We start from the raw sequence: 27,580 nt of genomic DNA, 5'->3' as shown, positions 1-27,580 counted from the left end.
GCTCCACATTGCACACCATACCCTTGTTGCTGGTCTGGTTTTAACCCTTCCCTGCAAAACCTGGCCTGGACCATGGGGAGACAGGCACCCGCCCGCATATCTGCCTGCTCCCAGTAAGAGCCGGCCCGGATCCGCTGTGTTAACAGCATAACCGCTGCAAAATGCACTTTTTCGCCTCTTACTCCACCGGGGGCAGGACCCCCGGTGGCACGTACCTTCAGTCTAACACCACCCCAGGTACTCTCCTACAGGAAATTAATGCCGGATCCGGCGTTCCGGCAAGTGTTCCGGAATTTTGGCCGGAGAAAATACAGTAGCATGCTGCGGTATTTTCTACGGCCAAATACTGTAAGAGGGACTTGTAATGGAACGCCTAGCACCCCGACCGGGTACCTCCGTTGATAGATGCTCCTAGTGCTTCCAGAGGACTCCAAGCACTCCACTTGACACCGTCAGCACTGCGGACCCCACGAACCGCCGAAGCTTGGTTGAGGTCTCGCCGTCTCCTACCCACCCTGGACCTACGACAAGGCTCTAGGCTCCAGTGGGTGAACCTCTCATAAATCCAGAGACAGGAACAAGCTCTTACAAGAGCTTATACTCAGGGGAGTATTATGATATAGCAATCCCCAAGAGTGTAGTTATCCCATCCCCCAAACATGAGCCAAGACTTTATAAAGGGGCAAAGCAGGAACTCTCTTTATTTGAACACACAAGCATTGATTTATACACATCTTCCAACAAGGTTACCACCCACATGGTTTTGTAAAAACAGCCAATCACATGCATTTACAGTATTCAAACCTTCCCAGCAATTGTACACAAAATCCCCTTCCCTCTGTCTGTAACGCAATCAACAAAATACAATGAGCATTGTCTGAGACGCAATTAACTAACACACTGGCATTGTCTGAGACGCAATCAACAAAATACAATTACCAAACGTAATGGGCTAACTTAATCACTCACAGACAGAAAACACACATTTTTCCCCAAAACACAGAAAACACCTCAAAACCCCACACATCCCCATAATGTATACCTCCATGGATAGCTCTGATCTGGGTGAACAACATATCCAAAAATCACCCAGATCCAAGCAGGGGTTCCCGAATTCCATGGAAGTCACATTTGGCCGGCCGCAAGCATGACTTTCCTGCCCAAAACAGTTCCACAGATTTAAGCTGTGCGGCCGGTCTGTCTTCTCCTTCAAAGTTAGTATGGGCCATAATCCTGGGGCAGGAGGCTGGCAAACAGCCCCCTCCAAAACACCGTGGCGAGGTTGGTTTCGCCACAGGACTGAACTGAAGACATCCTGATGCATACTGAACGGATTGCTTTCCATTCACAATGCATTAGGATAAAACTGAAGCATTTTTTTCCCTGTGATGGAACTCAATACCGGAAAACTTTAAAGCAAGTGTGAAAGTACCCTGAGACAAATCTGAAATATATTTCCCTTTTTAAATTTTGTGTTTAAAAGGGACAACTGCAGCAATCACTGCTGGTCCAGCTTTCAGCACTCCTGTCTAATAGCTAAATTTGCCTGGAGAAGCCACATCCAACCACAAATTTTCCCCTGCAAACATGGTGAAAATACAGTATTACATGGCCTACCTAGATGAATGATCATCTATGTAATACACAAATGTCTCAAGTTGTGGCTTGGATTTAGCTCGGGACCCCCCTACATGCCCTAAAAGGATGTACAGATGTATCCTTCCTTACCTTTTCTCTTGGCTCCACATATTCTGAGATGTGTGGCATAAAATCTAATCTAAAACAAAAAGAAAAAAAAAACTTTTGATGTGACCACTAGGGATGAGTGAATCGACTTCGTTCTAATACTGTATGGAGCAGGAGACCTTTAAAGGGCTTTCTAGGACCCAGGGGGTGTTGCAGAGCCACATTAATTACACATAACACACCTGTAGTAGAAAGTTTGTAATATACCTACCTTCCAAAGTTGCATGGATCGGGAACCTCTTCTTCTAAAAAAATTGAGCTTCCACTGACGTCAGATCTTATACCAGATGTAAGGCAGTTAACCCTTTAAACAGGCCTTGAGACATGACTTGGATAATAAATAAGCCAGCACCTCATCTGCAGACAGCTGTTTCTGGGTGACTGCCCCTCATCAGTGCAGAGCAGAGAGTACTGGCTTAACTGGGTGAGAGGCATAGGTCAGGATTTTGGGGATACTATCTCTTATGGACAGCGCCTTTATGGACAGCTCCTTAATCGGAGTGAGGAGGCTTATAGGCCAAACATGCTCCTTTGTCTGCAGATGAGGTGGTGGCTTATTTATTATCCAAGTCAAGTCTCTATGCCTATTTAAAAGGTTGAAAATTGACTTCTAGGATAGCTGCCTTACATCTGGTGGCATTAGAGGCAGAGCTTTCTAAGAGCTCATTTGCATACTTTCTTCCCAGAATTCCAGAGGAGCATGTATAGCCTATAAGTCTCCTCACACCTATTAAGGTGCTCTCCATAAGGAGAGATAATACCACCAAAGTCCTTTAACAGATTTCAGGCCTGGGCTATGGACAGGATATCACTTCTTCTGTTCGAGGCCAGAACTATTCCTCTCTGTGGCACATGTGCAGGTGAGGTGGATTTAAGAGCTTGCAAATGCACCAGAGAAAGGAATATTTCTGGCCCAGCACCTGTCCATAGTCCAGGCTGGAAACCTAGTAAAGAATGTGAGGTTGGTGGAAGAGCGATTTTAAGGAGGAGTGCCACATGACTGGGTTCCTGAGCAGTCGATCCATGCAACTTTAATGATTTTATTTAGCTAATTGCTAGTAAATAGCATCATGTGAAATGTCTGTTTAACACCAATATGTCTCACTTGTCCCTACAAGAAAACTGTTAGACTGCTCATATATCATTCTGTGTAAGACAAATAGCACTGGGCCAAATACCGTATGTCACAAAATATTGTCTTACAGATTGTACTCTATAATATGGTACCTATTACTAAACATATTATGCATTCTATGGCAACCTGATAGCATTCCCTCTAATCTTTCTTCCATCGGTAGGATTTTATGCTTTAAGGATCCTGACTGCTGCAGCCAATCAATAGCTGTCTGCGTGACATCAATATGCACAAAACATGAGCATTGTTTGGTCACCACAGTCCCTTTGGATTTTTCCCTGTATAGTGCCGGTCGTATCTACTTTTTCTTCAAGGAACTTCAGCAAATCTCCACAGCATGGATGGAAGCACTGTCTAGGCTAAAGCTTTGAAGTAGCTACAAGTACAGGTTTCATGCAGAAGTAAGGCCTTTTTCATAAAGATCAGTTATAAAGCAATTATTAAAGGGGTTGTCTCATCTCCCATTACTAAGGCAAGATGAGACACACTTCCGTCCACCTCCTGACCGGAAAACAGCAGAGCGCTCTGGCACTGTTGTTTCAGTAGCTCATATTGCCGTTCATGAGAGCTACTAAAACGTAGTACGGGAAGCTATGCTGTTTCCCTAATTTAGAAATAGCATAGCTTGCTGTGCTACACCTTTTTCCATAGCTCTCATGCACGGCAATGAGAGCTACTGAGACAGCAGAGGGCCGGAGTGCTCTACTGTTTTCCGGCCAAGAGGTGGTCGGGACTGTGTCTCATCTTGCTTTAGTAATGACAAGATGAGACAACCCCTTTAATGCCTTTGTTTTAGACAAAATCACTTTTTAATTCTCTGTTGTAGGCAGCTGTGCGAAGGCTTGTTTTTTGCAGGATAGGCTGTAGATTTTATTGGTACCATTTTGGAATACATATGACTTTTTGATAGCTTTTTATATAAATTTCATAATTTTTTTTTTTTTTACCGCGTTGAATTGAAATAACGTGATCAATTGTAAAAGACTGAATATGGTGAAAAGAGCAAAAAATTTTATTACTTAAAATTTTTATTTTTTAATTATTTAAGTCCTTCTTGGGGACTTGAATATATAGTGGTCCGATCACTGGTAGAATACACTGCAATAGTTCTCTATTAGAGCATGGGTCGGCAACCTGCGGCACGCATGCAAGAGGTGGCACACAGACCGCTTTCTACTGGCACGCCAGCTGTCACCAAATGACGGCAAGACTTTTCGGTCTTGTCGCCATTTGTTGGATGCCCCGCCGCCGCGCTCTACCTCCGAACACAAAGATCTTCAGACGCGTCATAAACTACATGTCTGCTAGGCCTGCCCATTACGCTTCCCGCCCCGGACTCCACAGAGGAGCGATAGCAGAGAGTGGCACTCTGCTACCCTAGAGGCTGTCTGCTATTGTACCTTGCCGCTGCGCATCTCCTCCTCCTCCTCAGGACTGCCATAAATGCTGCCAGAGGTATTTAAATGTACTGAGAGTTTGTGTGTGACCAGATTGGGGCTGGGGAGATGAGGAGGAGATGGGGGAACCGGCATCTGACCTGATTGGGACTGGGGGAAGGAACGCGAGCTTGGGGAGATCAGCATGACACCAGAATGGGGAGGGGGGGGGGGATGAGCATATGGCCAGATTTGCAGTGGGGGTGAGAAAGGTGAGCTTGGGGAGATGAGGGAACAAGCATGTGACCAGATTTGGAGGGGGGCAGGATGGTAAGCTTAGGAAGATAGGGGAATGAGTACTGTGACCAGATTGAGGGTGGGGGGAGATTGGTGAGCCTGAACAAGATTACTGGGGGATAGGGGAGGCTGGTATTGAAGGGAAACCAGCTTTCTGACTACTTTGGGGGATTGGGAGAAGAAGTGATGAGCCTGAAAATGATTTCTGGGGTGGGGGGGAACAAGCTAATTGACTACTTTGGGGGGATGGTCGGAATCTGATTAGTCTGTGGGGGGGAATCTAAGTGTGATTAGTGCAGCTCTGTGGGGGTCACCAGTATATGGGGTACCAATGTATGTCGGCCAGTGGTGGGGAAGGGCAGCCCTCAGTCACTTAAAATTAGTTAGGGCTACTCTTCCCCACTGTCAGTAAGTCTACGGTTGGTGGGGGGTGGTCCCCCATATACTGGTCTCCCATATATTGGTCCCTTAGGAGGATTCCGAGGAGCAGTGACAATCTTTACTATCTATTTTTCTGAAAAGTTGTAAAACTCTTTAAGCCGTGCAGGTCAGGCAGTGTTGTTGAGGATTTTGAGACATAGCTATTAAATACCTGGTTTATGTCTGTGGGGGATTAGCTCTTCTCTGGGGGTCATTCACACAAGTATCTTCGCCAGACACCAAGTTTAAGGTCCAATCATCGCTTTTATTTGGCACCTCAGCAAAACAAACATAAATCATACAAAATAAACACCTGCCCGGCTGGGCTCTAACTAAACAAGGTATCTTCCTACCTTACTTAAAGCACCGTTCACACATGGTAATTACAAGCGGCTTTCCCCGCCCAGTGTCCTACAGCCATCTGGCTGTACAGAGCACTGTTCAAACACGGTCTCACATCCAGTACCTTTATGGGGGTAGTCCCTCCGACTCCAGCCTCATGACCCTTGCGCCCAGGCGTCACGGCATCCACCCAATGCCACGGCTAGCACCTAGCCCCGTGGTCCCTCAGCCAGCCCGGCTGAGACCACTAATACAGAGACTCCAGCAGGACCCTGTTGCACAACAAATCTCCCTCCCCTAGACTGACACCCTGGGAGGTGCATTATGCCAGCCCGAGCACCTCCATCTGGTCTCACCTGTGGTGCAATAGGGGTGTGGACCGCACTATCCACCCCTTCCTTGCCTCTCACCTCTGTGAGATCTGTCACTATCTCACAGTTACACATTTGTGTTATATTACATTCCCATATGGCTCGGCACACCAAGCGCTTCAGCTTTGATATTTTTTTTTTAAATCGGCACTCCATACAAAAAAGGTTGCCGGCCCCTGTGTAACGGTCACGTCCACACACACAGGGGGAAGGATAGTGACCACTGCGCTCCACCCTCACCCCTGGCCCTGCCTACTTGCCTCACGAGTCCTGATGACAGGGGACAACTGGACGACAGTCCCTAACTTAGGATATGTGCAGGGAAGACAGACAAGATAAAATACGGAACATGAATGGACCGGGTCAGAACCAAGAAAGCTACGCAGTACAAAGGATTAAGCAAAGAATGGTCAGGAGAAGCCGGGGTCAAATACCAGGAGAGCAGAGAAGTACAAGAGGAGTCCTAAGAGAGTAGTCAGGTGGGAGCCAAGGTCACAATACCAGGACGGATGCGCAGTACAGGAGGAGCAGGCAAAGGATCGTCAGGGAACAGGATCAGGTAAGTATTCAGTAGTCCAACAAATAGCCAGGAACCTAGAAATTAACAGGCAACCTGTAGCCAGAAGGCTGCCTGTATTTATAGTGGGGAGTGAGGGTCATGTGACGTGACCAGCGTCACATGACCGACAGACCAACCAGTCGAGCACCGAGTGATCAGCTCGGCGCTCAAGGCAGACTAGGAGCAGGGAACCACCCAGCTAGTAAAGCCCCCCTGGGAATGAGGTCAAACACAGATCCTCATTCCCAAAGCTAAGCAACAGGTCTGCGGGAAATGGGGGACCGAGTGCACCTGCGGAACCCTGTGACACCCTGTATTAGAGTGTTTTACAATGACAGCCTACCAGACCGTGCCTCTAGGGGGCCTGAAGGGGAAGAGAGGAATCCCCCTCCCTCTGTAAACCCATTAGATGCAGCGATCGCTATGTAAGGGGTTAAACAGCTGGGATCTGTGCTAGCCCTGATCTCGGCCGTTGCTGCAGGGTGCCAATTGTATGTTACAGATGGCACCTGCCATTGATCGCTAAACTGTAAATTAACAACATGGTGCATGAACGAACCGCTTGCCATGCTGTAGATTTATGATATGACTTCGAAAGGGATTTGACTATAGAGAAACAACTTTCCTTTGGAAATCCATTTACAGTTTCAACCAGATCCTTGAGGATCTAATGATGTTCTATTTAGGAAGGGCTGTATTGCTTCCATTGGGAAGTTGTGATCTTAATAAATGAAAAATAAGAAATCTGAAGATGGCACAAACCTGAGACATAACCTTGTCAATCCTATGGACTGGTTCATGCATTCTAGCTGTTGTACAGTAGATTACAGTACAGCACAGGTGTTATATTGTAGTACATGGGCCCAGATTTACTAATGTATCTGCACCAAAATTTTGTCTAAAATGTGGTGAAATTTAGGTGCAAATTTTTTCTGCAACTACGGTTTTTATACTTTTTTCTGACTTGCTTAGTTGGAAGGGGTGTGGCTTCATGGGAAAGGGATGTGACCTAAGAGGCGCCATTTTTCACCGAAATTGTGCAACATATTTTTGGTGTAAAATTGTGTCTCAAAGTAAGCCAACCAATAGTTGGTACAGAGTTAGACCAAAGCATCTATTCCTGCGCCAGGTTCATCATCCAGTCTGGGCTCCTGTGATAAATTTGGTGCAGGTCTAGACAGCCTAAGTGTACACCACTTACAAGATTAGTAAATCTGGGCCATGGTATTGAAAATAAAACCTTTAACATGCTATTTCTGGCATATGTGAGGCATTTTCATCAAATAACTTTAATGGGAAAATACAGATAAAAACTATAATTTGACTTGACCAATTCTACTGCATATTCCGCTTCCACCTAGTGTTTTCATTGCATCTGGCACATTACCTCATGACTGCCCTGGAACAAGATGTGATCTGATAAAACCTAGTTAAACAGTATAGCGGTATGGCAAATGGTCTTTAACTGCATTTATCAGATTAACTCTTCATATATGATCAAGCTTGTTGCCCTTAGGAAGAACAACCAAAAAGCTGACGCCAGGAAATTATGTGGAGCTAAACATTCCTGCAACATGAACATTTAAGAAAATTTAAAACTGAAATGCTTGTTGTCTCCTCAACCAAAATATTTTACACTCATTGACAAAAAATATAGTTCACTCAGATAGAAATGTTGGATTGCTGCAAAATTCAGCGTGCAGTTATGTCTCAGGCAGATATGTAAATGATTGCAAGTGTGGTTTGATTAGACACTGGGGCTTGCCATAAGAGGATATAAAAGTGCTTCACTGCTGACTATAAAAAGGCTCTCAGAGGCTACTTTTGGGTAGTGTACCTCTTGATTAAAGAAATTGTTGACTGCTAGACATGCCTCTACAATGCACTTAAAGATGTTTTGCCCAGTCAAAAGACTTTGAGTGGGGCACATTATTGGACTAGCAGGGGCAGGATAGTTGTTTTGACAAATTGCCCACAATGTAGGCTGTTGTAACCTAGATGTGTTGGGAGCAGTGGTTACATGAGAACATGCACACACAGTGGACTGGCTGTGGAGGATACCAGTAGAGAGGACTGTGTGGTTCACAAGTAGCTTTCATAGTTTTGCTGTCCACTATCTAGACACAGGCTGCACCTTCATTACACATCTCTGTCTCTGTCTAGACCACTTCCAGGGCTTAGCAGAAGGAAATATGGTGTCACGGTGACCATTATGTTTTCCGCCATTGACAGCCAGCCATGTCACCTTCGTTTGCAGTGGTGTTGTGCAAGAAGAAAACTTGACTGCTAAATGGATCTGTATCAACTTTAGTGATGACTCCAGATTCTGGGAGCGTTTCAATCCTGCCTTTGCTGTGGAGTGACACACTGCCCCAACTGCTGGCGTGCTGATCTGGGGAGCCATTACATACGACAGTCGGTCACCCCTAGTAGTGATATGAGAGACACTAACAGCTCAGCGATATGTGCAGGGTATCCCGCCACCACATGTGTTGTCTCTCATGGCAGGATTTCCAGCTGGGATTTTCCGCAATATAATACTGACAGCAACGGCTTTCTGTCTCGGCCAGAATGCAATACTTTCTTGGCCTGTCTGGTTGACAAATTTATCACAATCATTTATGGAAGCAGCTGGGATGTCAGCTTTAGCAACCTACAAGTGTGCAGGATCTACAGGCCGAGCTGCAACATCTGTGGGCAATTGTGCCACAGGAAGGGGTGTAGCTATAGGGGGTGCAGAGGTAGCAGTCGCTACTGGGCTCAGGAGCTGAGGGGGCCTAAAGACCCTTGTGCTACAAGAAGACACTGGTATTATAGAAAGTGAACACTGGGAGGGCTCTGTCATAGATTTTACACTGGGTCCCAGAATCTTCAAGTTACACCCCTGGCTGGAGGCGAGAGGTTAGATCAAGAATTTGGCATGGTAAAGGGGTGTCATTTCAATTTTTGCCTCAGACAGAAGGAAGGCTATGTGCTTCCCTGCCCCTGGCCGCAAAGCACTGAAGGAAAGGGGCCCAAGGAGAAGTTATGCACCAGGACCCATGAGCATTTAGCTACGCCCCTGGCCACAGGATACCAGACAGAACCTGTATGCCTCCATTCCCAACTATATCTCATTTTATATCCAAGCTAAAGGCGGCCCAGCAAGGTACTAGAGCCTCCTTTCAGCAGTTTTCCTAAGTAAATGTATCATTAATCACTTTCAGACATATTCAGTTTCATTCGATTCCTACAACTCCTTCTGGTGCGATACAAGTGCAATATAGTGTAAAGTGTTTACCATTAGAGTGGAATCCCATCTGCACTCTTTTCTTTATGTTTGTCCTTCTCGATGGATATATTTCTGACATATTCAAACATTTTGAATATGAGTTTTTTCCTTCTTTTTTCCTGTCCTAAAACCATAAGGTCCGTTCACACAGTGGAAAATCCGACGGGTTTTCAGTGTAAATGCAGCTAAACCGTGAGTGGCTACCCGCAGTGGTGTGATGGAAGGGAAGAATTTTCTGTGCTTAAGAAGCTATTTTCTTCAAAGGCCTAAAACTAAATAAATAGTATATTACTGAAATAAAGGGAAAAAAAGGCACCATTTACCAATCACTATAAAAAATGTGTTCACTATATTGTACAGTTTAATATGATTGGAGGAATACCAAATACAGTTTTAATGGTTTTTGCTTCGTTATTTTTTTAGTAACAATAACTTTGCAGAAATTTGTAACTTTTACCATAAAAGAAAAAAGCTGGAAAGATTATTTTATAGGTCTCAGGAGGATTTGAACTCCAGACCTTCTGTACAGTAAACAGCTGCCTTACCCATTCCTCCATAAAAGAGGCCTGATGTAAATGTGGGAATTTTTATGTGGTGATTGGTGAACAGTATAGATAAAAATGTGGGGGGCACGTGGTTTGCCTATATGGAGCCCTGGAATTCCTGATGGCTACCCTGGATCCAAGCCTGCTTGAAGCCCTGCTGGAAAAAGAACCCTGCCTAAGGCCTCATGCACACAGCCATTACCTTTTTTGCAGTCCTCAAATTGAGGATCAAAACACGGATACCGGTCATGCGTGTTCCGTATTCTGCAATGGACAAGAATAGGACATGTTCTATTTTTGTTGTGAGGCTGCGGAGCGTACAACTGGATGCAGACAGCAGACGGTGGGATGTCCACGTCTTTTGCGGTCCCATTGAAATCAATGGGTCTGCATGTGATCTGCAAAAAATGCGGATCGGATGCAGACCAAAACCACGGTCGTGTGCATGAGGCCTAAGACACATAATTTCTGACATCACATCTAACGCATTGCACCCGCACTGAGTCCGGACCCATTCTCTTCATTCAGCAGGATCTGCGCTGACGTCACCATGCTCACCACGTGGTGAGCGCGATTATGTCATCAAAGGTCCTTTTGCAGGTCCTGAAAGAAGAAGAAAGAAGACGATGCCGGCTGCGCGAACAAGAGGATGAGGTGAGTTATTTATTATTATTTTTTTAACCCCTCCATCCCTAATTTACTTAGCATTCTGTATTAAGAATGCTATTATTTTCCCTTCTAACCATGGTATAAGGGAAAATAATACAGTGATTAGACATTAATGGGGTTGCTCATCCCTATCATCTCCTAGCAACCATGCGTGAAAATCGCACCGCATCTGCACTTGCTTGCGGATGCTTGCGATTTTCATGCATCCCCATTCATTTTTATGGGGCCTGTGTTGCGTGAAAAACGCAGACTATAGAACATGCTGCGATTTTCACGCAACGCACAAGTGATGCATGAAAATCACAGCTCATCTGAAAAGCCCCATTGAAGTGAATGGGTCCGGATTCAGTGCGGGTGCAATGCGTTTTGATGCGTTTTTCACGCGCGTGATAAAAAACTGAAGGTTTACAAACAACATCTCCTAGAAACCATCAGTGAAAAACTCATCGCACCCGCACTTGCTTGCGGATGCAAAGAGTTTTTCACTGAACCCCCATTCACTTCTATGGGGCCAGGGCTGCGTGAAAAACGCAGAATAAAGAATATGCTGCGATTTTCACGTAATGCAGAACTGATGCGTGAAATAAAACGCTCATATACACAGACACATTGAAATGAATGGGTCAGGATTCAGTGCGGGTGCTATGTGTTCACGTCACGCATTGCACCCACGTGGGAAAACTCGCTCGTGTGAAAGAGGCCTTAGGCTGGGTTCACATCACCATTTAGTTTTCCGTACTTCTGATCCATCAGAAAAACAAAACGTAAAAATGGATCCTGCATTTTAAGCATCCGTTGTGCTCAGTTATGCACATTTTTCATAGCCATTTCAGTTTAAGATGTGTTATTTTAGATGGGGGGAAAAAGTTCTTTGTGTAGGACGTTTTTTCCATCTAAAATAACGGATCTCAGATGGAAATGGTTAAAACGAAAGCAAAATGTGCTTAACTGAGCACAGCGGATGCCTAAAATACAGGATCAATTTTCTGTTTACTTTTCTGTTGTCCTGTAGAGGGGAAAAACTAAATGGTGATGTGAACCCGGCCTTAGTGACTAAGCATTTTTATTTTCATTTTTTGATGGTCGTATTCCAAGAGCTATATCATTTTTTTCCATTGATGTAGATGTACGGGGGATTGTTTTTTGCAGGACAAGTTGTAGTTTTTAATGGCATCATTTTGCAGCACATAAATATTGATTAACTCTTGTTCATAATAAACATGATAACTTTACTCTCTAGGTCAGCATGATCACAGTGATAGCAAATATTTATAGTTTTTATTTAAAATGTTACTGCTTTTGCACAATAAAAACGCAATTTTCGAAACATTCTCGCTTTGCCGCATCCCAAGACCCATAACAGTTTTCTTTTTCTTTCTACAGAGATGTGTGAGATTGTGGAACAACTTGTAGATGTTATTAGTAGGTATGAGCGGATCGACTTTGGATGAAACATCCGAAGTCGATTCGCATAAAACTTTGTTCTAATACTGAACGGAGCAGGAGCTCATCCCTAGTTATAAGTATCATTTTGGGATACATAAGGCTTTTTGATCTCTTTTTATGCCGTTTGTGGTGTGGATAAGCATAAAAGAACAACAAAAAAGCTATTCTATTTTTTATTTTTACAGAATTCACCGTGCAGTATAAATTCCATGATCATAGTATCATCCAGGTAGTTATGGATGCAGCGATACAAAACGTGGAGAGGATTTTTTTTTTTTTATTGAAAAATCCGTTTTTTTGGAGATTTTTTAAAATAATTAATTTATTTGTTCATTTTAGCACTTAGTAGTCCCACAAGGGGAATTTGATCCTTCGAACAATTCCATAACTTTTGTAGTACAGTATATTATGTTATCAGTAGGATACTGGCAGGCAATCTATTAGGTTGTGCCGCTGGCATGGCCTAAAAGACAAACACAGAAGGCAGATCTGGGGACCCCTGGCTGCTTGGGAAAGATATCGGCATCCTGAAATTGCAGCGGTGTTGATGGTTGAAAGTGGGGGCACCCTCTCTTGGAAATCACTTAGATGCAGTTGTTGCTATTTACCACTGCATTTAAGGGGTTAAACAGCAGAGATTGGTACTTAGAGTAGGAGCCTGGCGGTCATAAGAGATCTGAACTCCTGCTTTTCCCTCCATGGAGGACCAATGCAGCACTTAAGACTAGGCCACCATAAAAAGGCCTAACCTATGACCACTGTAAAAAGGCGTATCTGTGGTCATCAAGGAGTTAAAGTCTGCACCAAAAGTCAATTTCTATTTGGATTCCACCACGCAGAAGTGGTGTTTAATACAAAATAGTGAGGATTATTTATTATTGTCTTTACACCACTATTTTCATATTTAAAAGTCATAATTTGCGACTTTTTCAGGTTTTAAAAAAGAGGGTGGGCATAAAGGGAGGAGCGGAGCCCACTATAACTTGCACCACAAACTGCTGTAAGTTATAGCTCAAGTCTATGCAAGCCCATAGCTGGCATAGATTTGAGCTTATGGAGCACAGAGGGCCACAAATGTGCCTAATTTAATTAGGTGCTTCTTATTCCAGCTCAGGGAGATCAAGACTGGCATATGGGAACACCAGTCTTGATAAATGTTCCTCATTGGGTTTCAAAGACAGCCCTTGACTCAAAGGGCTGCACACAATATACGTATATTGTTTCCAGCATAACAAACACCTATTTCATTATTTTTTGCTTCCATGTGTCCCCTGCCGTAAATCTGCTGCTGGGAGCAGACCCTGAACAAAATTAGTCTCCTTCCCCCTCTGGCAGCTGACCATATAGAATGCTTTCTTACTTCCCCTTCAAAATGAATCTTTTCAACTATGCTGCCATGTTACTGCATAGGCTCTGGTCCTTCACTGTCCAAAGAACTACCAGAGCACTGTCTGTACTAAGAGTGACTGGATATGTGTATGAGTTGCCTACTCTGCCAACTGTCCAATCTGTCAGCAGGGGCCATGTATTCTTGTATGATAGTTGTGTTGTGGCTCTTTCTAAGAAGATCATGTCCATCCTACCTGGCCTGTACTACCGTACTGTCATTCTATTATATTGTTCTATTGTTATTGTATTTGCAACTCAATGTGACCTATCCATCACTTGCCACACAGCTGCACAGTCTGCAATGTATGAGAATACACAGGCAACAAATATATGTTTATCCCATATTGCAGCCAGTGCAATACAATAAAAGTCATCTCATTAGTCATCTCACCAATCCCTTGCCGCTGCTGTTCTGACACTGTTGGTCTTGGCTTTTTGGTCCCATCTCGACACAGGAAATTCCCACTCAGCCAATCACTGATTGAGGTGGATCACAGCTGCAACCAGTGATTGGCTGAGCAGGCATTTCCTGTGTGACGAGATGGAATCAGAAACTCAAGACCAGCAGGGGCCAGTAGGCATTGGAACGGCAATGGTGTTGAAACGGTGAGGTTTTTTCCTGACAGACAATAACCCTTTAGTTAAATAATCTTTTGTCCTGGCATTGCGTGATTCCTAAATTTTCCCTAGTTCTATTATTTAACACAAGGAAACGTTACTGAACTAAAACAGTGGTGGAGGCCAAACAACTACTTAATGCCCTGGGCAAATGTAACTTATCCAATCCTGAAAGTGCTCAGTGGCAAGCAGGTTTTATTAATAAATTATCAGCCCTAAATTTAAAGAACATGCCTACATAGATTCATAGCCAGCTTACTAGACAGATTTCATCCCACACATCTTTACCTGCAGCTTATCAAGGAAATAAACTACGGCTTCACTGCCAAAAACCACAAATCCTCCACAAGGAAGCTCTTTCACTCCAGTAATTCTGAAAACATCCTGAAGCGGGAGTAAAGTTGAACACACAGGGGGAGATTCGACAAGGCTTTTATGCATTAAAAAGTGGCAAATTATGGCCCACACAGTACTACCACCATAATTAGTGACTTTTTGTGCTTCTTGCCATTTTTATAAACTCCCTTAGCAGGAAGGGACAGAGCATCCATAGCCTGCTATATTTACTATGATGTACACTAGAAATTGGCTTAAGGGGTTCTCCTGGAACTAATTAAAAATAATACTGAAAATACCTAAATGTTATTTTACTATAAACACATTTCCAAACAGATTTTATTATTTATAATGGCTTGTTTTTTCTAGGGGGCAATCATCAGATCAGATAAAATGGCTGTTGCCCTATTAGCGAGCATAAAACCTGTCCTAATATAGCTGGACCTGTTAGTTCAAAGCAGGGAGCTAAAGAGCCGTCTCAGCTCTCCTCATGGCTCTACCTGTCATGAATTACATAGCTGATAACATAGCTGATAACATCTTCAGCTCTGTGTGTGTGTAGGAAGGAATGAAGTGAAAGCACAGAGAGGGGACAGAGCCCAGCTGTTAGTTAGGGCGGGTTTTGTGAGTGCTAATGAGGCAGCTGCCATTTTATTTCCCCTGATGATTGCCCCCTAGAGAAATTAAAGGGGTTGTCTCATGACAGACAATGGGGGCATATCGCTAGTGCACCCTTCAACACTTTCGGGGCTACGTTCTCGAAATAGGTGCAGGTCCCAGTGGTGGGACCCACACTTATAAGACAATAGGGGCATATTCTAGCGATATGCCCCCATTGTCTGTGATGAGACAATCCCTTTAAGCCATTATAAATAATAAATCCTATTTGGGAATCTGTTTATAATTAAGTAATATTTAGGTTTGTTCAGTAATTTTATTTTATTAATTCCCAGAGAACCCCTTTAAATTATATCTTAAGTCTATGTCAGCCCCTAGGTAGTATACATTTGAGTTTAGGGCACAAGGAGGGCCAGAGACACATCAAATTAATGAAGAGGCATGTACCCTACAGTTAATATGTTAATACAATGCTTCTAGAAAATAATCCGTACTAACAATACATAAACCAAAAATATTTTATAGAACATAGCACCATTTTTTTTTTTTATCGGATTCATACAGAGTACACCTTGGCATGAAATCCATATGGTAGTAGAGTAGGGTGCTATATCTATGGATGTTGTACCACAGATCTGTACAACTCAGAGGTCGTAAGGAGCTGTAAGATGGTTGTGTGCACATCAAGCCTTATTAAGAAAAGTATGAATCCTAAACAGAGGGAATTATGCAGTAAAGATTCTGGTTATGTTCAGAAGTGCTGAAATTGTGTTGTGGATTCAGCATCGTAAATCTGCAGAAATTTACAGTGGAATACATATAGGTGAGGTTTTAAAGCCCCATCCCCCTGTAGCGGAAAAAAAATCTATCTAGGAAAATATGCATGTTAGAGATTTGCCTGATTTTCACTATGTACAATTTGAGAAAAGCTGTGGATTTTCACCATTTTTACCTTTTCAATACATTTGAGACAAAATCTGTGGCATAAAAAGTCACCTTACAGCTCATTCACTTTTTGCCACATTAAACCCACGTTGCTAATATGTAGTCATATTGAACCCATATGGAACTTTTTTAGACAAGTTACAATAATCCTTGCGATAAAAATATGAGCATATATATATCTAAACTAATAAATATGGTGAATAGAAGGTAACCCATGCCGAAATGCTGTAAACCTGACCTGAAAAAGAAAAGAGCGTCCTTAACTTAACATGCATCAGAGAGGACACGTTTCCGCCGGCTGCCTCTTGGACTGGCGGCATGCCCCATGTTCGTGTTTTGAGAGCCCTGCTGAGCTCAAGACAGTTCATGTATCACTTCAAAAGACAAATGCTGCTGTGAAGGGGCGGCACAGGCGATGTTGCCATTAGGATGATACCGTTGTGCTTTTCACAACCCATACACATTACATGTGTAACAGAATAGCAGCATTAGCAGCATATTTACACGATACCTTCTTAGGGCTCTTTCACACTTGCGTTGTCCGGATCCGTCGTGTACTCCATTTGCCGGAATTACACGCCGGATCCGGAAAAACGCGTAAGAACGCATAATTTTTTCTTTCCGGATGCGTCTTTTGGTAAGAGACTGATCCGGAAATCCTGAAGCCAACATCAACGTTTTTTTTTCCGGATCCGTCGTACGGATCCGGTATGGGGCCGGATCCGTACGACGGATCCGGAATAAAAACGTTGATGTTGGCTTCAGGATTTCCGAATCAGTCTCTTTTCGCGCCAGCCAAGTCCTTCCTACTTCCTGGCGCAGACGCAACTTACGGATCCGTCGTTGCGTCGTAACAACTGAAGATGTTAGGACGGATCCGGAATAATACATTTCAATGGGCTATTATTTCTGATCCGTCGATGCGGCAAGTGTTCAGGATTTTTGACCGGAGCAAAAAGCGCAGCATGCTGCGGTATTTTCTCAGTTCAAAAAACGTTCCGGTCCTGAACTGAAGGCATCCTGATGCATCCTGAACGGATTTCTCTCCATTCAGAATGCATGGGGATAATCCTGATCAGGATTTTTCTGGCATAGAGCCCCGACGACGGAACTCTATGCCGGAAAACAAAAGCGCAAGTGTGAAAGAGCCCTTAGTTTGTTAGGCAGGTCAATATTATATCCTTGGAAATGCTCCAGATTTCTGCTTTGGAAATTCAGCCACAATGAGACCCTACTAACAGCCTACCTTTCCCATAACTTGGAGAGCAACACTACAGCTAACTGGGCAGCTGCTATATTTTCCTCCAGGCTTTTTATTTCTGCCGAATACATTAACCCTCAGTTCCAGAGCCAGGACTGGGGAAATATTTTCTAAAATATGCATGACCCAAGAATAGGAAAGTGTTCCTATCATAAAATTTATATGTGCAAAAAAATCTGTTCTAAGTTGTAATAAAAAAAAACATTTTGAAATGCCATTCTTCTAGTGCTCTAGTGTCTGTGGCTGCTCCTTCTTGATAGCCAAAGACGTTATATAAAAATTCCAGGGGCCCATGTCTGATTATAAGAAAGGAATCTGTTACCGTGATTAAGCCTTATTAGGTGCAGTGCTAGATGAGCATTACTGCAGCTAGGGAGTCTGGATCGTTTTTTTTTTATTCTCATACTACACCCCCATTTGCACCCTCAAAGCTCAGCTTTCCAGTACTGCTAAGCCATGCACACATGATGGATAGGACTTCCTCCTGAACACAAGTTCAACAGTCCTAACAATGTGTTACATTGGAGCTTTGAGGGTGCACAGTGGGGGCATGGGAATAAATGGAGGAATATGAGAAAAGGGACGATTTCACACAAGGGTATTCAGGGCGAGAAATATGCTGCTTGTGTCAGAGGTATTTCCCGTCCTGAATGCTGCTCCTATGACATGGACCCACAGCATTGTGCTCCTGCCTGATGTCGTCTAATGAATTGTACTCACATAATGCTGTCAGTAAATATCCTTAGAGTTGAGGTCGAGCTGTGTATTGTTCAGTCAGCACTCCAGTCAATAGCGTGGTGCTCACATCTAGGGAAGGCGTCCCATGCAACAATGACAACAAAGACAGGCATTCAAAATAACTTTGCAATCCAATCCCTCTCAATTTATTGTCACAAAGAAAAAACTACATGTGCGCGTTTCGGCTCAGATTGAGTCGAAACCCGTCACATGTAGTTTTTTCTATCTGATAAAAAATTCAGAAGGATTGGATTGCAAAGTTGCAGTGAGTGCCGATTTTTTTCTTTATTAGAGATGAGGTCAGACAAGAGCACAAAGCATTATAAATCATTGTAATGCTGTGGGTTCATGTCATAGGAGCAGGATTCAAGGCGGGAAACACCACTGACACATGGAGTGCATCCACTTAATACGTTCGCGTGAAGTTGGCCTAAAAAGTAGTGATCCAGACCCCCTATCTGCAGCACTACACATGTACTACTGCACTTAATAGGGATTAATTCAGGTGACAAAATCCCTTTAATTAATGGGATCCTCCGGTGTGAAACTCCAGCATGGCTGTTTCGGCAGACAAGCTGAGAAGAAGCCACATACAAACCGCAGCATGCAGTGGTTTGTGTCCGGGTGAGTCTCTGTTGGAATGCGTACGGATCTCCGCCGGACCCCATTATACCTAATGGGGCTAACGTACATTTCGTCCGCAGCTGGCAGTGCTGGATCTGGAGAATTCCGGCAGGGTGCCGAAACAGCCTGCCTGAATTAAAATTGGAGGTGTCAAAGTAGCCTAAGGCCTTGTTCACATGGGGATTTTTTTCTGGCAGAATTTGGTATGGAATCCAAGCCAAAAAGCCGCCATCAGCAGCAGTGTATCTGCCTTCCATTGTTTTCAATGGGAAGCTGTGCTGCACATAAAGTGGCATGTTGTCTGGAAGGACGCCACTGAAAACTGAGGCAGGTGTCCACCTGGTGTTTTGCTCCTTTAAAAGGGCTACAACATTGAATAGATCCATGGCATTTAAACCAAAAAACCTTGCCTTTGCAAAATCTGCCATGTGAACTAACCCTTATGGTTGCATGTTTCCATTTACTACAAAAATTCTTTGCAATATAAAAAAATTGTTGGATTGGTGGATGTGTGACCATCGTTCCATTCAATGCCCTTGGGACTGCCAAGTACGGCGCTTGGCTACCTCCGACAGAACCTTGAGGTTAATGGAGCTACTGGTCACACATTCACTGTGTACTATTGTTTTCTCAGACAGGGACGCATTTCAACTTATTCTTGCTTCATTGTCTTTCAGAAAGACCATTGGCCAAACTGCTAATTAAAAGGCAATAATAAAATACCCTAAAAGACCAAAATTCACCACCTAAAATCCAGAAAAAAAATTAGTTCAATCTACCTTACTTTACATGGTGTTTTTTTCTGCTTGCAATTTTAAAAACTGTGCCAAAGAAGCAAAGTTCATTCTTAGTACAGATTCTTTGATGAATCCACATCTAAACTTCCCACTGAAATGGGTAGGATCAAAAACCTTGTCAAAACCAAGTGGAGTTTTTTCAGCACAGAAAAAACTCTGTGAACCTAGCTTTACTTATCATTCTTGAGACTGAGGACTAAACCTTTACAGAGGGTCTCACACTGCAAAACTACCTAAGACAAAAAAAAAATTGAATCCTTAAATTTTTTTCAACTCACAGGAAAAAAAAGAAATGATCAGTTCTGGTTGTCCACCAATTTTTGCACAAGGTCCATGATGTGGTCCCTTCATTAAACCTATTTAGGATACCCTTGAGAGCCCCTCTACAATAATATTTCATGGCACTTTATAACACTTGATACATCAAAACAATTCATCCAGGGTCCTCAACTCCACAATATCACTCGATGTGGAGCAAGACACTATCATGCATTCTGCAAAGCCAATTATGGTGTGCATTTTGGGAATTTTATTGATTAGTCCAAAATGTTTCAAATATTATTATAGTATGAAAACCAAACACTGTAAACTGCCTATAAATACAGACATATAGGGAAAGGCATTCACAGAATTGTAAAAATGAGAGATACAAGTTATTGGAACATTAATACCCAATTCAGATGTTATATGGTCAAACTCTGTGGAAGAATTTTTCAGTAAATGTTTATGACTTTCATATTACATTTACACCTTTCCAGTCGCCAATGTTTCATCCAATTTTATGTACTAATATAAAGACGGGCATAAAATAAATTGCATGGTTCAGCTCAAACTAAATACATTTAACGTCTCCAAACCTCTTTACCATAACTTACATGTTATGCATGTTATTAGTTCTCGCGGGCAGGGTCCTCTCCCCCTCTGCACCAGTCTGTTAGTAAGTTCATGCTTATTGTACATAGGGTGCATTATTGTACATAGGCGGCATGTTACTTATTGTACATATTATGTACCTTATGGCACTTAAAGGCACTTTCAAATAAATAATCATCATAATACAAGAAATGACTGTATAGTACAATAATTCAGAAATTCTGGTTTATCTCTATTACATACAGTATCTCACAAAAGTGAGTCCACCCCTCAAATCTTTGTAAATATTTTATTATATTTTTTCATTGGACATCACTGAAGATTTGATACTTTGATACAATGTAAAGTAATAAATAGCTCAACACACAGACATTAATGTGTAAACCGCTGGCAACAAAGATGAGTACACCCCTAAGGGTCCATTCACACATCCGTAATTTGGGTCCACATTCGTTCCGCAATTTGCAGACCCATTCACTGTCAATGGGGCTGGAAGGCATGCGAATCCGCATTTCCAGGATCCGCATCCGCATTTTCGAAATCTGCATCCGTTTTTCGGGATCCGCAATTCCGTTCCTGAAAAAATAGAACATGTCCTATTGTTGTCCGCAAAGGCATTTTCTATTATAGTGTCTGTGATGTGCAGTCCGCAAATTGCTGATCCGCAAAACATTTACAGACGTGTGAATTGACCCTAAATAAAAATGGCCAAATTGTGCCGAAAGTGTCAATATTTTGTGTGGCCACCATTATTTTCCAGCACTTTTAACTCTCTTGAGCATGAAGTTCACTAGAGCTTCACGGGTTGCCACTGGAATCCTCTTCTACTCCTCCATAAAGACATCACAGAGCTGGTGGATGTTAGACACCTTGCGCTCCTCCACCTTCTGTTTGAGGATGCCCCACAGATGCTCAATAGGGTTTAGGTCTGGAGACATGCGTGGCTAGTCCAGCACCTTTACCCTCAGTTTCTTTAGCAAGGAAGTGGTCATCTTGGAAGTGTGTTTAGGTCATTCTCATGATGGAATACTGCCCTGTGGCCCAGATTCTGAAGGGAAGAGATCATGCTCTGCTTCAGTATGTCACAGTACAGGTTGGCATTTATGGTTCCCTCAATGAACTTTAGCTCCCTACAGCCAGCAGCACTCATGCAGCCCCAAACCATGACACCCCCGCCACCATGCTCGACTGTAGGCAAGACACACTTGTCTTTGTACTCCTCACCTGGTTGCCTGGTTGCCGCCACACATGCTTGACACCATCTGAACCAAAGAAGTTTATCTTGGTCTCATCAGACCACCAGACATGGTTCCAGTAATCCATTTCCTTAGGCCCCTTTCACACGAGCGAGTATTCCGCGCGGATGCGATGCGGGAGGTGAACGCATTGCATCCGCACGGAATCCTGACCCATTCATTTCTATGGGGCTGTTCACATGAGCGGTGATTTTCACGCATCACTTGTGCGTTGCGTGAAAATCGCAGCATGCTCCTCTTTGTGCGTTTTTCACGTAACGCAAACCCCATAGAAACGAATGGGGTTGCGTGATAATCGCAAGCATCCGCAAGCAAGTGCGGATGAGGTGCGATTTTCACGCATGGTTGCTAGGAGACGATCGGGATGGAGACCCGATCATTATTATTTTCCCTTATAACATAGTTACAAGGGAAAATAATAGCATTCTGAATACAGAATGCAAAGTAAAACAGCGCTGGAGGGGTTAAAAAAAAAAAAAAATCATTTAACTCACCTTAATTCACTTGATCGCGATGTCGGCATCTCCTTCTGTCCCCTTTACTGAATAGGACCTGTGGTGAGCATTAATTATAGGATCAAGGACCTTTGATGACGTCACTCCGGTCATCACATGGTACGTCACATGATCTTTTACCATGGTGAATCACCATGGTAAAAGATCATGTGACATACCATGTGATGACCGGAATGACGTCACCACAGGTCCTGTTGCTGCACAGAGATCAGATGAAGCCAGAAGGAGATGCCGGGCCGCGAACAAGTGGACTAAGGTGAGTTTAAATATTATTATTTTTTTTTAACCCCTCCAGCGATGTTTTACTATGCATTCTGTATTCAGAATGCTATTATTTTCCCTTATAACCATGTTATAAGGGAAAATAATACTATTTACAGAACACCGATCCCAAGCCCGAACTTCTGTGAAGAAGTTCGGGTTTGGGTACCAAACACGCGCGATTTTTCTCACGCGAGTGCAAAACGCATTACAATGTTTTGCACTCGCGCGGAAAAATCGCGGGTGTTCCCGCAACGCACCCGCACATTTTCCAGCAACGCCCGTGTGAAAGAGGCCTTAGTCTACTTGTCTTCAGCAAACTGTTTGCGGGCTTTCTTGTGCATCATCTTTAGAAGAGGCTTCCTTCTGGGACGACAGCCATGCAGACCAATTTGATTCAGTATGCGGCATATGGTCTGAGCACTGACAAGCTGACCCCCCACCCCTTTAAGCTCTGCAGCAATGCTGGCAGCACTCATACATCTACTTTGAAAAGACAACCTCTGGATAGGACACTGAGCACATGCACTCAACTACTTTGGTCGACCACGACGAGGCCTGTTCTGAGTGGAACCTGTCTTGTTAAACCGCTGAATGGTCTTGGCCACCATGCTACAGCTCAGTTTCAGGGTGTTGGCAATCTTCTTATAGTTTAGGCCATCTGTATGTGCAGCAACAATCCTTTTTTTCAGAACCTCAGAGAGTTCTTTGCTATGAGGTACTATGTTGAACTTCCAGTGAGCAGTATGAGCAAGTGTGAGAGCAATAACACCAAATTTATCACACCTGCTCCCCAATCACACCTGAGACCTTGTAACTCTAATGAGTCACATGACACCGGGGAGGGAAAATGGCTAATTCTGCACAATGTGGCCATTGTCACTTAGGAGTGTACTCACTTTTGTTGCCAGCAGTTTAGACATTAATGGCTGTGTTGAGTTATTTTAAGGGGAACCACTGACTACGGTACTTTACATTGTATCAAAGTGTCATATTTACAAAAATGTGAGGGGTGTACTCACTTTTGTTAGATACTGTATATGGTTTATCTCTATTACTGTATACTTGTGCTACTACATCAACCTTTGTAGACTTACCTAGCAGAGAGATATAGTCTGACATCAGCTAAAATAAATGAAATTTCCATTGAGGGTCTGTCTGGTTCTAATGTATATTATACTGCTTTTTTAGCGATCGGATTATAAAATGGTTCATTGTGAGCCTTATCCAAAAAGAAAAACAGAGATCCAGCTTCCAATACAAAATGTGGCAGCCTTTATTAAAGTAGTGCATTAAAAACCAAAAAGGAAGTCCATGTCTATGCGTTTCGGATCATAGCATACTGATCCTTACTCATGCCACGTTTTGTATTGGAAGCCGGATCTCTGTTTTTCTTTTTGGATATTGCCTGCACGCCATGTTCCCAGCGTGTTCCGTGCTTCCGTGATCATTTAAATCCAGGTGAGCGCTACTCCCTTTCTCTTTTTTGTTCATTGTGAGCCTTATGGTTTATCAAATGATGGCATCTGGCATGTTCACTAATGACCCTGAAAATCTGAAGTGCATGATGAAATGGGAGTTAATAAAGTAATAGGAACAAAAATAGATGCAGCACTCCAAAGGGAGTAAGGGGGTAATTTATTATACCTAAATACGCCTAGATTAGGCATATTTCAGGCACAGATGGTGGTGCAACGGTTAGTTGCGCCGCTATCTGCGACTTCTCCCCGCTCACAATAGGTCTAAAATTGTGGGCGTGGCATGGGCGGGAAAGGGAACTGGCAGGCAGGCCCATCTCATTCATCATTTTCTACACCTGGATTAGGCGTGAAAATGGTCTGAATGTAAGCCAGCTAGGAAGCTGTCTTACATTTAGGCTCGCGCTGGATGCGCTGAAGTTATGGAGAGGCCTGGGCCTCTTCATAACTTCTGCGGATCCACCGCCAGCTATGGGCTCTGTTAAGACCAGCAAATAAAACACTGGTCTTAATAAATGTGCCCCTATGTGACCATATCATGTCCCATTCAATCTCAGAACATAAGATAATAACCTGTTAACCCTTGACCAGTCTACAGTAGAGTTGAAGGAGATTATCACTTTAAAACATGACATATTCAAAGGATTTGCTCTGCTACTCAGCTATTTCCTTAAAGGGGCGGTCCAGGAATAAGGAGTTTTTAGCTAATGCTCATACCCTGCCTCAGTAAGCGAAAGATTCATACTTACCTGCTCCCTGCTACTCTGGTCCTGCTTTCTGGCTATGGTATGTCTATGTTCCGGTTCCCAGCTTGTTTACCTCTGATGCAACATGGGCATGGTCACATGACTGGCTTCAGCGGTGCCAGCCAGTTGTGGCCAGGTCATCACTGAGACCACATCAGCCCATGACAGGCTTCAGTGGTAACGTGCCACTTGTGGCCACATCACTGCTGAATCCAGTCATTAGCTGCAGTGGAGCATGTGACCATGCCCATGCTGCACCGGAAGTAAACAAGCATGGGAAGGGAATATGGACACATATTCCTGAAGCAGGCTGAAGTCATTAGATAAAAACTCCTTATTCCTGGACAAGTCCTTTAACTCCCATAGAAGTGAATGAAGAGAGCCAAGGGCATTCATAGCCATCTCTTCTTCCATTCTACTCCTGGATGAGGCAGGCGTAAAGGGGGTTTAGGGATCTCTTTACTGGAGATAGGTGTGGGTCCCAGAGGTAGAACATACATCTGTTAGACGTGTATGGCATATCCTGTGGCTATCTCATACATGTGTAAAGTGGGAATACCCCTTAAATGTTTGAATAAATGAAAAACAGAAAAATTCTTCCAACAAAAATTGCAATCCCATATTGTTTATGGCAAACGTTAAGACTGCTGACAAGCTGCCTTTGAGAGAATGATAAGAAACACATTTGACTCACAGTAGACAGATACAGTATATCTAAGGCATATGCTATCAACTGGTATGAACCTCAGAACTTCCTGCTTGGCATGCAGCCACCTGCTGTGATTATTTTTTTTTGCATAGGTTTGCGCGAGGATGTAACATAATGCACCTTAATTATATTCCCAAACCAAATCAGAAGGAATCCAAACCATAAGGTCACCCAGGACAATGGAAAACCATAAGGAACAAAAGCTTCCACCCTTTTTCATGTGAAAAATCAAATGGAATGGTTACTATAACCATTAACCCATACATGTGCGTGCCTGGATATATATACCAAGTGCAATAGAAAATTGGAAATAGTATTAAAGATCATTAAGGCGGACAACATTCAGTTCCTTTAACTGCAGTTTAGACCTTACTTATAGTGTTGCAATGATAAATTATAGTTGTGATCTTAAACTTTCACTCTTACCTCAGATTTCCAGACAATGTACGAGTGACTTATCTGGCTCTGCACTTTTTTCTGCTGCAGCCACTTTCTAGGGGAAAAGATGCTGTTGGTACTGCCACTAGGGGTGAGAACCAGAGGGCTACGAGCCAGGAAGGGCAGATCCCAGGCAGTGTTCCTCTTGATTCCCTTAATATCATAGTCAAAGTGAAAACTGGTAGAGGGCGATTTTTCCAGTGGAGTTGTCGGGGTGGAAAATGAACCATGTGGCAACGTTTTCTGCTTGAGTCGCATAGACCTAGAAGCAGCCAGGTAATCAGATGAAGTTATAGTCATGCTTCCTGACATAGGGTAACCTTCTGCATCTCTCCATTTGCGTGCATGCAATGGTGCCCCATTACTAGATTCTTCATGCAGTGCAGGTGCTCGTTCATCCCCTTCGTTGCTATAATTGCGAATAATGGCAGGATCCAAGCTGCGGGTCTGGCGTAGTCGGTTTTTCGAGAAGGTTTTTGCTGTCGGAGTTGAGCATGAGAAGACGCTGTTCAACAAGTTTTGAGCTGACATCTTTTTTTTTTTCTATTCTTCGTCCTCTTTCAGTGAAGTACGGCTTTCACACTCCACTCTGGGGAACTGTAGTCTCCACAGATGTTCCGTCAGATGAGAGCAATGCCAGCAGGCTTCAAGTGAGATTAGTTCATCGTATCCTCCCAGAACAGCATGCTTTCCATAAACTCCACATCTAGTGAACAACTACTAAAAGGAGGACACAAGCAGCACAGGACAGTTTCACTCTCCCCAGTTTGGATATCCTCAGTCACATTCCTTTATTCATTATTATAAGCCTCAGTGCAAGAATCCTTCAGGAGAGCTGGTTTAGGATAAGAAGGGGAGGGAAGGACAGAAGAGAGCTGGGATTCTGTCTCCTAACGCAGCTCTCCCAACCACTCCTCCCAGCACTACTCCAGCAATCAGCTGTGCTGTGACCTCTCCTCAGTCACCTGGATGTCAGCTAGCCAATGCTGTTTTCCATAGTGTCCATCGTAGTGCAAATATACAATTCTTGCACTACAGAGGAAATACACTAATCCATTTTCAATTCTCAATACTAGTATCATTTGAGAATCTTTTTATGGGAAGAAAAGAGATGGAAATGTAACTAATCGCTCACTATTACTAAAGGAACATGTATAGTATTTTAAAGTGGTTTTCCAAGACTATTGATGAGATATCCATAGGATATCCGATAGATCGGCAATACCTGCTCATGTTTGAAATTTAACCCCCACCAATTTGGTATTGATGACCTATCCTAAAGACAGGTAATAAATCCATTCAGAGCAGGCCGTACACATTAAATTAATGATAGTCAAATCTGCCACTTTGGGTGGGACTGGACAACCATCTACAGTCAGGTCCATAAATATTGGGACATCGACACAATTCTAACATTTTTGGCTCTGAAATGAAACAAACAAGATGTGCTTTAACTGCAGACTGTCAGCTTTAGTTTGAGGGTATTTACATCCAAATCAGGTGAACGGTGTAGGAATTACAACAGTTTGCATATGTGCCTCCCACTTGTTAAGGGACCAAAAGTAATGGGACAGAATAATAATCATAAATCAAACTTTCACTTTTTAATGCTTGGTTGCAAATCCTTTGCAGTTAATTACAGCCTGAAGTCTGGATCGCATAGACATCACCAGATGCTGGGTTTCATCCCTGGTGATGCTCTGCCAGGCTTCTGCTGCAACTGTCTTCAGTTCCTGCTTGTTCTTGGGGCATTTTCCCTTCAGTTTTGTCTTTAGCAAGTGAAATGCATGCTCAATCGGAT

The 27,580-nt window shown here is 43.3% G+C and overlaps 1 protein-coding gene across 1 annotated transcript in view; it reads right to left on the bottom strand.

Moving 5' to 3' along the window:
* The window catches only part of ARHGAP6 (Rho GTPase activating protein 6), a 656,522-nt gene extending 629,893 nt beyond the window's left edge, over positions 1 to 26,629 (bottom strand). The window contains exon 1 of the mRNA XM_040424989.1: positions 25,768 to 26,629. Coding sequence (XP_040280923.1) covers positions 25,768 to 26,310 — 543 coding nt within the window. The 5' untranslated portion in view covers positions 26,311 to 26,629. The remainder of the gene's footprint in view (positions 1 to 25,767) is intronic.
* Between the last annotated feature and the right edge of the window lie 951 nt (positions 26,630 to 27,580).

The sequence above is a fragment of the Bufo bufo genome, chromosome 3 (assembly GCF_905171765.1).
Source record: "Bufo bufo chromosome 3, aBufBuf1.1, whole genome shotgun sequence".
In the NCBI taxonomy this organism is placed as follows: Eukaryota; Metazoa; Chordata; class Amphibia; order Anura; family Bufonidae; genus Bufo; species Bufo bufo.
The sequence above is the reverse complement of the archived record's forward strand: the minus strand, read 5'-3'. Positions and strand labels throughout refer to the sequence as shown.